The sequence below is a fragment of the Protopterus annectens genome, chromosome 10.part0 (genome assembly GCF_019279795.1).
Source record: "Protopterus annectens isolate FY-2018-M chromosome 10.part0, PAN1.0, whole genome shotgun sequence".
NCBI classification, from domain to species: domain Eukaryota; kingdom Metazoa; phylum Chordata; order Ceratodontiformes; family Protopteridae; genus Protopterus; species Protopterus annectens.
Genome location: NC_056744.1, coordinates 721,188,448 through 721,206,578, shown reverse-complemented (window position 1 = coordinate 721,206,578; position 18,131 = coordinate 721,188,448). Strand labels below are relative to the sequence as shown.

General features: G+C 42.0%; 1 protein-coding gene across 1 annotated transcript in view; it reads left to right on the top strand.

Annotated features, from left to right (window-relative positions):
- Positions 1-18,131, top strand: part of DOCK7 (dedicator of cytokinesis 7) — a 3,076,229-nt gene that overhangs the window by 2,510,400 nt on the left and 547,698 nt on the right. Inside the window, exon 36 of the mRNA XM_044085545.1 lies at positions 54-150. Coding sequence (XP_043941480.1) covers positions 54-150 — 97 coding nt within the window. The remainder of the gene's footprint in view (positions 1-53; positions 151-18,131) is intronic.

The window sequence follows — 18,131 nt, the reverse complement described above, 5'->3', positions numbered from 1 at the left end:
AAAAATATTCCTGTATTTTAGGTATGTTTTTGATATGAATGTTTTTATATCAGGTCAAGAGCAGAGCTGGAGCATGAAGCACTCATTGATGGAAATCTTGCCACTGAAGCCAATCTCATCATTGTAGATACACTGGAAATAATTGTTCAGGTAATTAGAGTGATTCTCATTACTGCTGTGTACTGGTACTGGCAGCATGTTGTTTTCCTTCTCTGCTTACCAGTCATCGTGAAACATTGTTGAGATTGGGTATTGTAATTCTGAAGGATGACTTACGCAGCAAGTCGTAAGGCAAATGTTGGAGTTATGTTTCAAATTCTCCTGTTTGATAAGGTCTCAGTATAGCAAGGACAGCTGTTAACACAAAGCTGTCCTTGTAGTCTGTTGTTGTGGGAAAGAGAGCATATTTCTCATTGCAGGACACTGTTTCCAGATATTCATATTCTCTGTATTTCATATTGGCTCACTGTTTTGATATGAGCCGCATGAAAATACTGGCGTAGTGTGCTGACAGTGACAATGAACTTTTTCTTTATGTAATAACTACTGCTGTTGCTTTATTGTACTGTATCAGGTTGTTGCTCTGGGTAACAAGTTAATTTGGCTTGAATCCTACTAGAGGAAAAAGGTACTAGAAAAGTATGAGTTTTGTTTTTCTTCATTGAGATACAGATGCCTTTGTTGGGGGGGGGGGTTCTGTGGTTGTTTGTATATGAATTCATGCAAGAAAGTAATGGCTGTTGGTCATTGCTGCATTGACATTGTTAGGGATCTGTGCCACAGGTGGAGTATGACATCCAGCCAAAGTTTGAGATGAGCTCTCTTTCATGTGCAGGACCATGTCACCTACACTTTGGACATCTCCACATCCTGGTGTAGAGGTGGAAGTGCAGTCAAGGTAGCCAAGAAAAGGAAGAAGCATCTCCAGTGAGAGACTGATTCTTCAGACTCCTAAAGATGAAGGAAAGGGTCTGGACTGTCTTTTCTTTATCTTATGACGCAGATAGTGAGGTAACCCTGGGGTCTGACTGTCCTTCAGAGTTCCTGACATATGGGGATACACTCTCACTCAGGAGAGAGCATTTCCAGCAACATACCATTGGGGTCCATGCCTTTCAGAAGGAAACCATGGAACTATTGTTGTGTGGGCCTCCAAAACTTGTTGCTATGCCTACAGTCCAGGAAGACCTGTTTTGTTGCTATTAGCTTGGAGCCACAGTCCCAGCCCTCTGCCCTGAAGAGACCTGACCATTTTTATAAAGTACAGACTTCTCTCAAATTCCTGTAGAGAAATCGTATGGCAGAACAAGACAGAGTGTCTCTCTGATGCAAAAAAGTAGCTAGAATGGCTGCAACATGTAATATGCTTTCTAATGATAAGGGAAGTAACTTACTTTATAGATATAGGAAAAATTATCTGCCTCAGAAACTCTGGAGATTAATGCTCTTAACTGCTAGACACACATCCTTAAGTATCAGTACCATGTTTTCAAGCAACTGTTGGAGGGTTGTGGGGACGTATGGGATGAGCTAAGGAAGACTGCTTTGCTCCAACAAGTCCAAACCTCTTTACAGTTGAGAAAACATGCTATTAAATGTGGGTATGATGCTGTACAAGCAGTATTTAGAGTTGCTGCTACAAGCTTAGTGTTTAGGACACATTGTTGGCTGAGGACACAGTCCCTGTCACTGTTGCAGTCATCACACTTAGGTTATCTGCCTGCAGGTAGCCCTCAGTTGGCCCAAGTACCAGAGTCTTAGTATTTCTGTGTCGGATACTATCGCTTATTCCATGACGTCAGGTCATTTAGGGGTATAAAAACAGGCAGCTGACACCATTACATCAGTCTTTCTTGCCGTGGAGGAGCCCAAAGCAGAAGCAGTTCATATGTGCAGGTCGGCCGCTACCTGAAATTTTCATTTTTCGAGTTGATAATTCTGAAGTCTTCTAAAGCTAAGTACCCTGTTGGGGATCCTTTTCTCTTGCTCTATTCGATGTCAGAAAAAGTTAACAATTGTCTTGCCTGTGGAAAGCAAATACCTCACAGAGATTTTCATCCTTACCGCGTCACCTGTTTAGGCCCAGACCACAACGTCCCTTGCTGTCGGTTTTGTGCCTTGTTTAACGCCCGAACCATTCGTTGTTGGGCTATTTTTGTTGCTAAATTCTTTCACTCTCGATCTCTGTATTCCGAAATGGCTTTGGTAAGCCGTCTGACTACCGATCTTCTGAAAAAACGTAAGGATAAAGACAGAGACAGACCTCATAGGTCCAAAACTGCCAACGACGTTTCGTTAAGCTAGTCGCCAGTCCACAGGTACTCAGTGAGGCGCCTTTGCGGCCCTTGATGCCTACTTCTGTGGATTCACAGGCCGCTGCTGAGACCCATTTGGAGTCTGGTATGCTACAAGATGCTTCTTCGACTGTGGAACCAGCGGATGTCTCTACCTTGGATGGGTTTGGAGCTGCTGTGCAGGCACTGGCTTCTGAAGGTGTTTTCCGACCTACCGATGTTCGAATCAAACCGACTACTTTTTTAGCCAAAACTACCGAGTTTCTTAGGCCCAGAGTATGCACTACGCCTAGAAAACTGACGACCAAAGCGCATGCTCAGGCCCCCATGCCACAAAAGCAACTGCTTAGAATGGCTGAAGATCTTATAATGCTAATTAGGGGAAGCCAGCCTTCCCCTGCTAAGAGTCAAAGAATTCAGTTGCCTTCAGATTCTACAGACCAGGAGTCCAATGACTCTGACCTTTCTGATTATCAGAACATGCCCTTATCAGCCTGTGAGGATTCAGATGCAGAGGAATCCATTCCCTCTTCCTCCCCTCCAGAGGATTTCTCTTTTGGTGAAACCTTGCATACTTTAAGATAGCATAATTTTTAGAGCTACCTCAGCAGAGGCCTTTAGCTATTCCCCCTGTCCTAGATGTTGTGGATGATGTTTTCTTGGAATGCAGTCTTACTCCAGACACCTTACCTCTGGCCCCTAGGAAACTGGACAAGTACTACTGAGTACCTGATTCCCAGAAGTTTCTTTTCAAAAATCCTACTGCTGATCCAGAGATCATTTTCTAGGGACCTAAAGGTATTACAACTACTTTGGGCAGGGATTCCAGAGCTTTAGACAGATGGGGTAAGAAGGTATATACCTCTGCAACTCTTGCTATCAGGGCATTGAATTGCCAGTTTCACATGCTGAAGTACCAGAAACATATTATGGATGTCATTAAACAAAAAATGGTAATATTTCCAGATTGTACAGAAAATAAAGATTTGCAAGAGCTTATGCATTCTGCAAACCAAGTTAGTAAGCATACTTTGCAGTGTGATTTTGATGCCGTAGAATCATCTTGAAGGAGCAGACCTTGCCAGGTCATGTCAAATCCAAATGACTAGACGTTCCTTTAAATAAGGACGTTTTGTTTGGCACCAAAGCAGAAGTTGTTCTTAAAAAGATGGAAGAAAAAGCTAAATCTATGCAAACTGTTAAAGAATTCTTACAAGTGCAACCACCTCGATGTAGTAGACATTGCCCTTCAAAACACTGGTCCTTTCCAGCCCCCCCCCCCCCAGCAAGACCCAGGAGAAACAGACCACCCAGACTACAGTCTCAGGGTATGCAGAGATCTAAGCAATGGAGTGCTGCCACTCCTAAAACAGGGAGTGGTAAGCCACCTCCCTATGGAAAAAGTTCACAGTGACTTCTCAACTCTACCTCCCAGCCCTACCCAATTGCTTGTGCCCCTAGGAGGAAAACTTGCCCTTCATGCAAAAAAACTGGATGTCCATCACTCAGGACCGATGGGTCCTCAACATTATACCTCAGGAGTACAAATTTTATTTCTGTTCACTGCAAACTCCAAGCGGGTTTCCAGACTTTCCTCCAAACGAGTGGGCAGAGGCTCAAAACCAAGTTCTTTCCCTGCTCAACATCAGAGCTATGCAGCCAGTTCCAGTAGAACAAAGAGGTCAGGGTTTCTACTCCAGACTATTCCTGGTACCCAGGAAAGAGGGCTCTTGGCACCCAATCCAGGATCTTTCAATTCCCAACACCTTCCTGGTGATCCCAAAATTTAAGATGCTGAGCTTGCAACAGCTTCTCCCAGTGCTAGCCAAGGATGCTGGGTTAGTCACCCTAGACTTAAAAGAAGCTTATCTGCACATCCCCATCAGGGAATCATGCAGGAAATATCTACGTTTCAGGGCAGGATCTATGCATTATCAGTAATCTGCACTTCCCTTTGGCTTATCTACTGCACCCAGGGTATTCACAAAATGCCTGGCTCCAGCCATTGCATACTGCAGGCAGAGAAATATCCAAATTTACCCATACTTGGACGACTGCCTAATTCAGGCGGACAGCCAGGAATTGCTGCTTCAGCACCTAGCATTTGTAAAAAGCCTTCTCGCTTCTTTGGGGTACACCATCAACGAAAAGAAATCACAACTGGTGCCCAGTCAAAAGATTGTATTCCTGGGAGCAAGCTTGGACACAACTTCCCAGATAGCATTTCTCACTTCAGAAAAACAAGTCTATCTGACAAACTACTTCAAGCAAATGGCCACCAGAACCCAGCTAACTGCAAGAAAAATACTGCAAGCCCTAGGGTTCATGGCCTCATGTATTCTGCTAATTCCATATGCAAGACTACATATGAGGAAACTTCAGTGGTACTTAAAAAGTTTTTGGTGCCAACATTCTCAGGACCTGGAAACAGTCATTCCTGTCATACCTTGTCTGAGAGAGTTCTTTTGGTGGGCAGAAGCATGCAACCACAACAAGAGACTGTATTGTACTCTACCCCACACCACCCAAACCTTGACTACAGACACATCAGACTATGCATGGGGAGGGCCCACATGGCTGGCAAATGCATTCAGGGCCGTTGGAGCCCAAGCCAAATTCTCCTGCACATCAACCAAAATGAGATGCTAGCTGTACAGAATGCTCTGACAGCTTTCAGATACCTAATCCTTCCAGGACAACTGCTGATAAAAACAGACAACATCACAGTTATGTGGTACATAAACAAGCAGGGGTGACCCCATTCTTACCCACTCTGCAGGTTAGCCATGACTCTGTGGAGCACAGCTTTGGACAACCAAGTCCATCTACAAGCTCAATTCCTGTCAGACAAACAAAATTCACTGGCAGACGACTTAAGCAGAAATCTCCTAGACCCATACGAGGGGAAATTGGAGCCCAGCACCTTCAATCTCCTGATCCAGAGGTGGGGGACCCCAGAGGTGGATCTCTTTGCCTCCCCCCACAACCACCAGTTAAGCAAATTCTGCACCAGGAACCCTCACAGCCAGGCCTGGAAAGTGGATGCCCTATCCTTTCAATGGGGAAAACCTCTCATTCTATGCCTTTCCCCCTTTGCCCCTTCTCTCAGGAGTACTACTCAAGATAAAAGAAGACAGGCCAAGGACAATTGTGATTTCCCCAGACTGGCCATGCCAGCACTGGTACCCACTCACTGCAGGAGAGACAGATTTTGCATCCACAATTACAAACCCTAAATCTTGCAGCCTGGGTTATTCCTTGAATACTCCACCGGCAATTCTAAGTAAACAGGTGCTGGACATCATTCTTGAAGCCAGAAGGCCTAGTACTAGGAAATCCTATGCAGAAAAGTGGAAAAGATATTGTCCTTGGATTCAGTCTAAAGGAAAGGACACAGCTGTGCCCTCCTTACCTCTAATCCTGGATTACCTAGCAGAGCTACGCCACAGAGGCCTGTCCTTCTCCTTCATTAAGATTCATGCCTCTGCCATTTCAGCTCATTACAACACTGAGCCACCTCTATTTTCTCACCCTGTCATCAGACAGTTCCTGAGAGGGGCTAACAACTTAAGGCCCCCAAAGAGAGCACCCACCCCTGCTTGGGACCTTAACTTTGTACTGGAAAAGCTCACGCTTCCCCCTTTATAACCTGCTGCTTCAGCAGAGTTAAAATTCCTCTCTTGGAAAACAGCCTTGCTTCTAGCCATCACTTCAGTTAGAAGAGTGTCTGAGCTACAGGCACTGATGGCTGTGGAACCCTTTATTATCTTTCATGCTGACAGGGTTTCCTTCAGGACTAACCCGTCCTTTATGCCTAAGGTGGCGTCCAGTGTGGCGCTAAACCAATCCATCCATTTGCCAACCTTCTTCAGTAACCCTCAGAATAAAGGGGAAAGGATCCTGTATTCTTTGGATGTGCACAGACAGCTCAGGTTCTACCTTGATAGGACTAAGCTTTTCAGAAAATCTGACCAGCTGCTAGTCAGCTTTGCAACAGGGGCAGAGGGCAAGGCCATTTCAAAACAAGCCATTTCCAAATGGATAGCACGCTGCATCCATTTCTGTTACAAGCACCATGGAAAACCAACCCCTCAGAGGGTCATAACACATTCCACTAGGGCTACTTCTACCTCTACAACATTTCTCAGGGGAGTCCCTACCAGGGACATTCTGTAAGCTGCAACCTGGAGTTCTGTACACACCTTCATCAAGCATTACAACTTACCTATCTTTTCCAAATCCAGGGCAGGATTTGCTACAGCAGTCTTACAGGGCCTACTAGCCAGTCCTAACTCTTCTTGACTGCCTTCACCCTTCCTCAGCTTTGGGAATCAACCCAAGTGTGATGACTGCAACAGTGAAACACAAAGAACATAGTACAGTTGTGTACATTTACCATAAATGTAGATGTTCGAGTCTATTCACTGTTGCAGTCCTGGTTTCCCTTCCTCCAGCCTCCTGTTTTTCTCTATCTTTCTATCTCTCCTCTCTATGGCTATCCTTAATGGTATTGGTATTTACTTTTTACTGGTGGTGGTTTCCACACCATATACTAGCTCCCTATTTGGGGGCTCCTGACATTTGGGGCAAGAAAAACTGATGTAATGGCGTCGGCTACCTGTTTTTATACCCCTGACAACCTGACGTCATGGAAGAAGCAACAGCATCCTTCGCAGAAATACTAAGACTCTGATATTCAGGCTGACTGAGGGCTACTTGCAGGCAGATAACCCAAGTGTGATGACTGTAGCAGTGAGTATACTCGAACATCTACATTTATGGTAAGTGTGCACAACTGTACTTTTCTCAGTGCCCAACTGAATATAGAGCTACTCTTTGGACCGCACGCTTATGTTGTGTTTGGAAGTCAAGGGAAGGACTATGGAACCTGTCATGTGTATGTTCCATTCACTCTTGCCAAAGCCTAACAGGGAACTGTCCCTCGGGGCAAGAACCATTCTGCGAGATGAGAAAATGTGAAGCAGCCTAAAACTAAAAAGGCCATTCAAAAAAGAAGATAGCAATAGGAAGATAGGGGGAGGCAAGAGTCCCTCCATCACTTGGAACCAGCTGTAAATGAAATAGACCCTTCCTGTCTCAACCCCCAAAATGCATACACCAGCCCCTTACCTTGTTTACTTTCTACCCTTTTCCTTATTCTATGATAGGAGGCAAACTATCCACATGTCTCCAGCAGTGACTGACAGTTACCATAGATGAATGGGTCCTGAGTATCATTTCCATAGTCTATAGTCTTCATTTCTCACAAACCCACAAAAAGAGGTGAATCCTAGGACCAAATACTCCAGGACATATAGTAAAATGCATCCCAGGGGGAATTTTATCTAAAGGCAGCAAAGACTTTTATTGCTGGCTTTTTCTAGTTCCAAGGAAGGATGGTCACTGGAGATTCATTCTAGACCTATCAGTACTGAACAAGTTCTTAAAATTCCCATATTCAGAGTGCTGACCATTCAAGTGCAGATCCTCATACTAAGCCCCAGTCTCTCATTGTGTCAGTAGATTTCAGAGATGCCTACCTATATAAACCAATTTTCAGGAGCCCTAAGCCATATTTAAAGTTTGTGGCAGAGGAATGCATTTCCAGTTAATTGTTACCCTTTAGTTTAACTGCTGCACCAAGAGCATGTACACCGACCAAAGTAATAACACACTGCTGAACCAACGGCATTCGCATTAGTCTTAATTGGATAATTTCCTCATTCAGGCCCAGTCCATGCAGGAAGCAGTGAATACACGGTGCATAGCCTGACCAGATAAAGATTCACCCCTCCCAATCAGTAAAAGTCAAACTGTTATCCTAGCTAGAGGAAAGTTTTCCTAGGAGCCATTCTTGATACAGAGATCTGGAAGACTTTCCTCCCACTACAAAAAGTAAAACCTCTGGCACCTTTATTTTAAACTACAGCAGAAAAATCTCAGTGGGCTGTCGTACAGGTACTCAGCAGCCAAAGCCACTTGACCTCAACCACCTTGTTGTTTCCTCTAGCCAGACTTCACATGAGGAAAATTACAGAGATGTCTAAGAAATGCCTTTATCAACAAACCCAGCCTGTGATCCTATTATTACCCTGCCTCAGAAAGGAACTGCGTGGTGGTGAATACACTTCAAAGAAATTCCTACAGGCAAACAAACTCTCAATCAGATCCTCACCACAGACGCCTCAGATCAAGGGAGAGGACTCATATCCTAGATCTGAACATGTGGGCTACATGGAATACAGGTAAAAACAAATTACATATAAATTTAAAAGAAATGCTAGCAGACCAAAATGCCCTTCAGAACTTCAGAATAGTATAGTTGCCAAGAACATTGAAAAAAAACAGACAACACCACAGTAATGTGATAGATTGACAAGCAAAGTAGACACATTATCATCTGTGCAGGCTAGCCATGAAGACTTGGAAGCTAGCTCTGAAAGTCAGGGTGTTAAAAAACATGTATATTCTTTGAGGCTAATTCCCTTGTGGAAAACTTAACCAGACCTCTGCAGACCTGTATGAAAGAATGCTGATCAGGGTAATGTCTCAGGATATGATGCTCAGGTGAAGTATTTCATATGTAGATCTCATTGTTCTCTGAACAACAAATAGCTGAAAAAATTTTGTTCCAAAGCACCTCAGAGGAAAACTGGGGTGGTGGATGCCTTAACTCTGAAGTGTGGAGATCTGTTTATGTATGTCTTCCCTCCCTGTGGTCCCCAGGATAATTCAGAAGATAAGGGAGAAGAGACCAAAAATTATTCTTATTGCTTTTTTTTTTTTTGGTTGAGGCAGTACTGATTCTCCCACCTGATCCATCTGGCCAGTAACAAACCTTTTGTGTTGCCTTAGCGTGTAGATCGCTTGATGCAGTGAATGGGGCATCCTTCTGCATTGCAATCTGCCCCTTGTCAGCTTGGAAGGTATGACCTTATTTACTTTTGGGCACGTATATTTAAGATACATGCTGAAAATTATGATGGAAGTTAGGAAGCAAAGTATAGGAAATCATACTTGGCTAAATGGAAGAGATTATCCTTCTGGTGCCAGAGGAGGGACTTGCACCCTAAACATTTCTTCAGTACCTCAACAAGCTTTTCAACACATTTAAGTTGTGTTTCTGTTAAAGTACACTTGTCTGCCGTCTTAGCCTGGCTTACCCTTGGACACCCCTGCCCTCCTCCAACCTTCAGACTACCAGTTAAGTAGTTATTAAGTGCATTCTTGAGCTTAAGACTCTGAAAATACCACTAGCTGTAGCTTAAGACATGAATTTTGTACTAGAAAAAAATTACATTGGCACCTTTTGAACTGGATGCTTCTACAGAACTCAAATTCCTGTCAGTATTTTTAGTTTTAGTAATTCTGGATAGAAGAGGTTCTGAACTACATACCTTGATAGGCAAAGATCTTTTCTTCATTTTTCACAAGGACAGGGTCACTTTGCACATATCCCCTTTTCTGTGCCTAAGGTTGTTACAAAAGTGGCACTAAAGTAACATAACAGTTGTTCAACTGCCAGTTGTTTTTTCATGGACCCCAAAAAAGGTGGATGAACCATACACTCTTTTGATTTGCGCAAGCAGCTGAGGTAGCAGCTAGACAGAACAAAAGTTTTTTAGAAAATCGGAAAAGCTCATTTTGGAGTTCATTGAAAATAAGAAAAAACTGCCCTTGTGCCCTTGTCAGAAAAGACCATCTATAAGTGGGTAGCACTTTTGATTTATTGTTGCTACTGATTACATGGAAAGCTTCTGCAAGGAAGAATCAGGTCTTACTCCACCAACCTCACTGCCACTTTACTGAAAGGTTTTAGTGCACTAGATTTTTGTTAGCATCAAATTAGTCTTTTGTGCATACCATTTCCATTCATTACTGATCAGACCTGATTTCTAAGGCTAGAATGGGATTTGATTCAACCATTCTATACGGTATACTGCACTCCTCCTCTGCAGTGCCACCAGCCAACCTATCTGCAGGGACTGGCAGTTCCCTAATGTTATGATTACAGCAGTGAACTACATAAGGAACATAATAAATATTTTGTGCAGATGTTTGACTGTGGTCACTGTTACAGTCCTGTATCCTGTCCTCCATACCCTCTAAACCTTAGACCATGGAAGCAGCCTGGAATTACTTCCTTTCCTGTTTTTGTCCTATACCTTGTCCATGCATTTCGTTGTTCCCTTCCCTTCTTTCACTTAGGGGATAGAGGAAAATAAGTTTCTTCCCAGTGCATTGCCAGAACACTGGGCTCTTACGCTTTTGGTATACTGTATCCTAGTTGTCAACTTCCAACTCTTAGAGGTGGAATGGCAACAAAGAAGCATGAATAGTTGGATGTATGCCAACTTTATAGCAGGAATGTAGAATATCTGTTGGAAAAGTTATGTGGATGTATGCCAGCTTTATAGCAGGAATGTAGAGATGTCCTTGGGAAAAGCGATGTCAGCTTGGGCAAGGAGGAAGAGTGTTCAAGTCTTAAAGTTTAACTGGATATCCAACCTTAGCCTGTGGTAAAATTCTCTAAAGTTATGCTTGCAACAGTGGCCACACTCAAACATCTACAACTGTTATGAGATGACAACACACTTGTACTTTTTTTTAATCTTTCTTCATGCATATAGAACTTGAATGAGTCTGCAGAAGTTCCTGACCTCCTCTTTTCAGTCATTGAGAGTAACTCACATTTATAATTTTCTTTTGTGATGTCCCTGTTTCCTACATGCCCTTGGAAAAAGGAGATCATGCTAGGCAATCGGTATATTTGTTTTATCTAGAGCCAAGGTACAGTGCTGATTCCTGCAGATTTTGTGTGTAATTTCATATAGCTATGTACCAAGGGCACATCAGAACACATATAAACATTCCACTAGTCAAAAAGTGTGAGGTTACGTGGCATAGAGGGATGAATTTCTGTATATCATCCAGATGATCCAGGTTTAACTAGCATCTCCGGTAGTAGAAAAGTCTTCAGGTAAGGCAGAGGAGGGATGCAATTAAAGCCTGTTCACATCTTCCTTGGGGAGGGGTTAGCAAGGAACAGGTGAGCATTTCTTGGCATCTGGATCCTGCCAGCATATCCCTATTGAAGGCAGTGGGCTGTTGGGGTACATCACCTTATAAGAGATACAGTATTGCTGAAGAGTTATGTCTGTTGCTGTCGTAAGTGATGAAGTGATGTAATCACGCCTTGCTCATTGCATACCTACCCCCCCCCCCCCCCAAGGAATCTGTAGAGAGAAGTGTCAGGTAGAGATTAAGGCAAAAATTCCCTGATGGCTGCTTATATGATGGCAGTAGCATGATCAGCTGTCTTCCTGTGAGAAACTAATGGGTACAGTCATGGTGGTAAACCATACAGTTGACAGGATATGGGACAGAAAGTGCAGCACAATAAATTGAGGCATTCCCCCAACTGAGCAGGATTTTCTCATAAGTAAAAAAACATCAAGAGATAAAGAGCATAGAAGAGTGCTGGTAAGGAATTGCCTGCCCCCACCCCCACCCCCACCCCCACCCCCACCACATAAGCTAGGAAGATGAAAAAGCCAACCCATGCCCCAATTTTGGTTGGATTGACCTCACAAGCCTTGTGAGCATTTCTACAGGTGTCATTTGCTCCCACAAAGGTTCACTTACCATCAGTCATATTTAGATCTCTGACTGGTATGTGGTTCTGTAGACGTAATTTTGTGGAACACAAATCCTCTGAGTTTTAGTACCATTAGGTTGTGTTTGGGGCTAAAGCTTAACGCAAAACCCTGTGCATATTTGGTATGGGATTTAAAATACTATTCATTGTAAGTGTTGTAGACTGTTTGAAAACTTTAAGCCAGAAATGTTGACTGTGATGGGGAGGTAAGTTGCTGCTTTTTAAGAGGTTTTATAATCTTGCAATAAAGAAATATTGAGATCAGTAGCTTCCTCTAAGCCAAGGGAACAGAAGAAGGTCTCCCTTGCTTTTAAATGTTGGTCCTTTCTTTCTCTGTCTAGCAACACCAGATGCCCTAAAGGACCTTCCATTCCATCTAGAGTAATAGGGTTGTAGCACTCCACATTAACCAGTGATAGAGATGTGAGAAGATCTTCTAGAGGAGAATACCTCTTAGTAACCCATTTTTGAGAGAAGGCTTGCTGGGGGTCAGGTAGTCATGTGCTGATGAACTTATGATCCATGTTAGGCTTGTTTTTTTTTTTTCATTCTTAGTGTCCTCTCCCTTACCCTGGTGACTGATGTATGCATACTCACCAAAGAGCATCATGTAAATGGACCCTTGACAAAGCCAGACACATGCACATATCCCTGCTCTGTCTGCTGCATGCTGTACATCCCATACTCTGATAGGTGTTGGTGATGCAGTGGACTAAATGATCGCCATCCGCCAGAATGGATGGACAGACATTAACCACTCAATCCTTCCCTCCCTTATCAGCTCATCTAGTGCTTTAGCTGCTAGATTATCTTTTATCCCTCTGCAGCATGGAGCTGGCTAGAAGCTTCACCTGTTTTGTCTGATCTCTCCCCCTTTGCCTCATAGATACATCTCAAGCTGTCTGTGCATCTCCGAATAAGTTTGGTCTCTCCCTGTCAGAACTAGACCATAAAGGGGATTGCATTTGATTTTCACAAGCAGTTGATTGTTTTTTTCACTGGGGTGGTGAATGTTTGTATTTCCTCTGACCTGTTCATACACAGTACATGCCCATTTCCAAGTCAGTATATGACCATTGTACTGTAAATAGTTCCACTAGTATTGATAACTCTGCTTCTAATAAGATGAATACATTGTATATACCCCTGATTAAGTACAATGGCACCTTCAGCAAGCAACCCAGGGAAGATTCCTTTCTAATCACTTCAGTCCAAAATAAATAGCGAGTCCAAGTGTTGGGCAGGTTAGGCAGTAGAGTACCCCCCTGCCACAGTAGGAGCTTAATACCTTAGTTGTGTGTCTGCAGTCCCATTTCTTGTCGACCAGGTCTTGCAAGAGGCAGCAGAATGCCATGAATTTTTGATATCGGATGACTTGGAAAAGTTTGCTACAGTAACTTTATTCATTGAGCTTTCACAAGTAGGCTGTGATATACGCCTACACCTAATGGTTTCACTTAGTCTGTCCTGTTTAAAGGATGTGCTTAGACAGACCATTCTGGTTTCCCTCTTCTCTTTGAGTGGGTTTAGTCATACTTAGCTGAAAGTTCTATAAAAGGAGGGGCTTGCATTAACCACCATGAATGTATTTTTTATGTTGTTCTTAGCTTCCTCCTCTTCTTTCAGCCCTTGTAGACTCTATTTTTATAACATTTATTTCGTCTTGAGCTCATTATTCAGCCCCTTATGATGTTCAGTTTCATATGAGAAAGTTAATTTTGCTTCCATTTGTAGAGGAATTTGTTTATTGTCTAAAACAGAGTTTTAACATCTTGTAGGCAATACATAAGGAAGAACTGTAAGTGTGGTGGCTTAGAGAGAGCTATGTGACTGCATAAATGCTGTGCCACTGGGCTAGTGGTACCACAACTCCAAATGCTTATGTGTTCCAGGCTGTTGTTCTTGCTGTGTTCCTGACCTTTCACGTACCTTAAAGGTTTGTTCAATTGCACAAAAGACAGGAGCACATAAGTTCATAAACAACTCCAGTTTAGTGACAGTTATGACTATAATGTAGAAAAATGTATGGGCATTAATAAATTGTTTGTTGCTGCTGTCCCAAAATGAGCCGACAGAACACCCTTTGTAGTGTCCAGTAGATTGGTTCAGATCTGGGTTGGGGAACATCCCAGAATGAACAAGAGGGAGGGGGGATTGCAGCATGACACTCTGGGAGAGCTTCTTAACACATTGCATAAAGCATTGTTACTCAGTACAGTGTGCCAGTAATAATTTATTTATTGCTTTTGCTGACCAGAGTACTATGACTGGGCTGTGGTAGCCCCTTTTTAGCTTAGGCTTTGGGAGAAAACAGAGGAAACCTAGTGACAAAATGGATTGTCTTTGTCATCACTCTTGTTCCTCATATTGGGTTTTACCCCTCTAATCCACTGGGTCTAGTGCTGATGACCTTGTTAAATGAATCCTTAGTTGTTTAGAATTATGCCCCCTCAACACTAACCTATGGGTAATGCTGGTAGCTTTTATCTGGAAATCTCCTATTCAGTACAAATTCTTTGGACACTCAAAAAAAATCTCTGTATGGCAATGAACGGATAGGGTGAGAGAGATAGGCACTGAAAGCTAACAGAAAGTTATTGGCAGATGTGGATTTTCTGTACAGAGAAGATGCTAACCTACTTACTACTTCTTCTTTCGGCTTTTCCCAGTTAGGAGTCACCACAATGGATCACCTGTCCGCTCATGACTGGCAGTAGAGTTTTACAGTGTCGAGTTGCCAGCCCGGTGCCCAACCTTCCACAGAAGGCACACACATGTATGCACTCATGCCTAGGGCCAATTTAGAGTGTCCAATCCACCTACAACCCAGCTGAGGATTGAACCGGAGAACCTCTTGCTGTGAGGTGACAACGCTAACCTCTGTACCACCATGGCCACCCTGTGCTAACCTACTTACTATTTTTCGCATATATGTTTAGATCCATGTACTAAGTTGGACAACATTGCATATTAAAAGACAGCGTAATTCTGAATTTGTTCAGATCAAACTTGTAGAAGAAAGTTACAGAAAGATCCCAGAAGCATAGCTAGGGTGAAGTGAATGGTCATCTGCCTTGGAAGCAAGGAATTAGGGATATGTTTGTATTTCCATACAAGCATTTCTGAATGCCGGTACAGAAATTAATTCCAGTACTGATTCTTTGGTAAGGACTGAAGCTCTTATTTCAGTGCTTTGCATGTGGTCTACAGCAAATAAATTTTTTTCTCCTCTTTAAGAGCATAGATGACTTGGTGCAGCTCATTGGTAGAGAAGCAAGGAGCACCAGATCAGAAAGAGATGACCTTTCTTTTATTTTGTTCTTCTCAACTTATAGTTGAAGAGTGCTTGATTATGGAGTGACATAGAGGACTAGCTGAGCCATGTACAGCATTGAAAGATCCTTTGGTCCCTTTAGTATAAAAATAAGTCATCTAAATAGCATTTCTAAAACACTACATGATTTCTGTAATATTCCTCTTTGTATAGACACTCTTCTTCGATGTAACCCATGAACAGGTTAACATAAGAGGGAGAAAATCATGCTCCCATTGCTGTACCGTTCAATTTTAGAAAGTAACCATCAAAGCTGAAAAATTTATGTTGAAAGCAAAAACTAAGTAGGTGTAACAAAAAATCCTTCGCCCCGTTTTCTTCCAGAAATGAGGAGGCAGCTTCTAGGCCCCAAATGTGTTCAGTGGATGTATGTAAGCTTGTGACATCCACCAGCACAAAGAAGTAATCATCCTGCCACTAGATATTTTTTAGTTTTTCCATGAGGTATCAACTATCTGAAATGTAAGAAGACAGCGAAATGCCTAAATGTTGTAAAGATAAGCTCAAAGCCATCTCAACACACTCTAGTTGACCTCCTATCTTTGAAACAATGAGTCTCCCCGGAGGAGCTTGTAAATTTTTATGTACTTTGTGGAGATTATAAAATAGAAAGATGCTATGATTAAGGGCATATAATTGTGTCTTTTTTATTAGACTTAATTCCTTGTTAAAGCTTTTCATAAAATCACCACCATAGTTGCCTGTACATCACTTAAAATGCTGTTCTGTAACTTACAATGATTGGCTGTATTATTCAGCAATTATTAACACATTTTGAAATGCACAACTCTGAACATGGCAACTACATTCCAAACTATGTCAGCAGATTTATTGACTAAGTTCACATGTAAGGACATGATCTTAATAGCTAAGCATTCATTTGTTAAATTGTACTTCAGTATATTTCTTAATTTTCTTAAAATATTATATAGCCTGTTTTTATAACACCTTAGTACACATTAACAGAATGACGAGATATGGGAGGTATAAAACTTGCCTGACTCTTAACACCAGTATCCTGTACATATTTATGCAGAGGAAGTAAACTGGTGGAAGTTTAACAAAAAAGTATTTAGGATGTATTCTTCTGACAAAAAGCCAAATTCCCAGAATGTATATTAAGAAAAGGAGATGGGAAGACCAAGAATTCCCTTTTTAAAAATCTCCACACAGGAAACTAGAGAGACTGAGGGTGCTGGTTTTGGGACCAACCAGATGTGGGGCACCATTATATTTTCCTCATGTTAAGTCTGTCCAGACATATCAGGAGAATCATAGATGTCGTTAAATGTAGAATCCTGAAATGTTCCTTGACTGAAGTCATAGACAGACTGGAACTGATCAAGAACTCTTCTATGTAGAGGTCTACTTTGTCCTGAGGGAGAAAAGCTCTCTCAAAGGATGTATCCTGAAGGCATCCCTGAAATACTATCCTGTGCAAAAGAATAAAAAAGATACTGCAAATATAAATCAGTAGTTTAAATATGGAAAGATGCAAATTTCTTGCAACATGAAGTGAAGTATTACAGGTGTTAGACACTTTGTAAATACCCTTGGTGCTGTAGATAATCTAAAGGATAACATAGTGAACTGAAAATATAAGCCAGACACAGAAAATCTTAAAGAAGTCTAAAATCTATGAGACTTCATGTGATGATAATCATCTTTTAAATCTTACATTACCATAAAACTGAGAGGAGGTATGAGGGGAAACTGAGATTGAAAGATCGGCATTTTGAACTTTTGGAGTTTGACGTAACAGATGAGAAAGGAAAAGTCTAGAACTGGTCCCCAGATTTGTTCTTTCTTTGGCACCAGAAATAATATTGCATAAAATAATTTCCCTGTTTGATCTGGGGTATAGGTTCTGTGATTTCCAGAGACAGCATCTGCTCTATGACTAGAGGAAACAGAGAAACCTAGTTTGGAGGAATCCCCTGAAAGGGAAGAACGGACTCCCACTCCTATGTGTATCCTTGTTTGATTCCCAGAACTCATTTTCTGAGCCTGTCTAATGTCACTGAGGAAAATGCAGAACTAGTCTTTGGGAAAGATTTAATGGATTTCCAAGATGAGTAGGGGATTCTAGAAGGTCTGGATAGTTGTTCTGACTTTTAAGGACTTTCGTTGGTTATGGGAGTATCCCCTTTTTTCTTTGAGCCTCCCTGCCATTGCTTTTTGAAAGTCTAAGTCACTGAAACTGTTTTCTTTGCTTTCTATAAAAAGGTCCTGAACTGGAAGAAAAATGTTTAATAAACTTCACGAAGGTGGGTTGAAAAATCGGGGTGACTCTCTGAATTAACTTCCCTCTTTAATTCAGTCCTTTCAGGACCATAGCAGCAGATGGGCCAAATTATAGCTCTTTATCAAGAGCCGAATAAGAAATCTCAGCTTTGACATCTTCAGGTAGGTTTTGTGAAAGTAGCCATGCAAATCTTCATACAACTGAACTAGTAATGTTGCGTTTCATGCAGCATCAGTAGAATCATAAGAACAGTTTGGTTACCTGATAAACTAAAGCAATTAAACATTTCATTGAAGTTTTATTCTCTGATGAAGGAAGGTTAGCAGTTAATTTCCTCATATTCTCAAAAGAAGCCAATAAAAACTTTAACATGCGAGGTTGGCAGTTTAGAACTCAGAAAGTACAAGTAGCAGAAGAATAAACTTTCTTGCCAAATCTGTGAAAAAGCTGTTCCATCCTTATCAAAAGGAATAGGATTAGTATTGACGGAATGTTTGGCAGCATATGTTTTTTTTTTGTCAAAGAAATCACTGCAGAGTCAAATTTGGGATTAGAAAATATTTTGTGTCTGAAGTGCCTTACATAATTTGTCATAGTTTT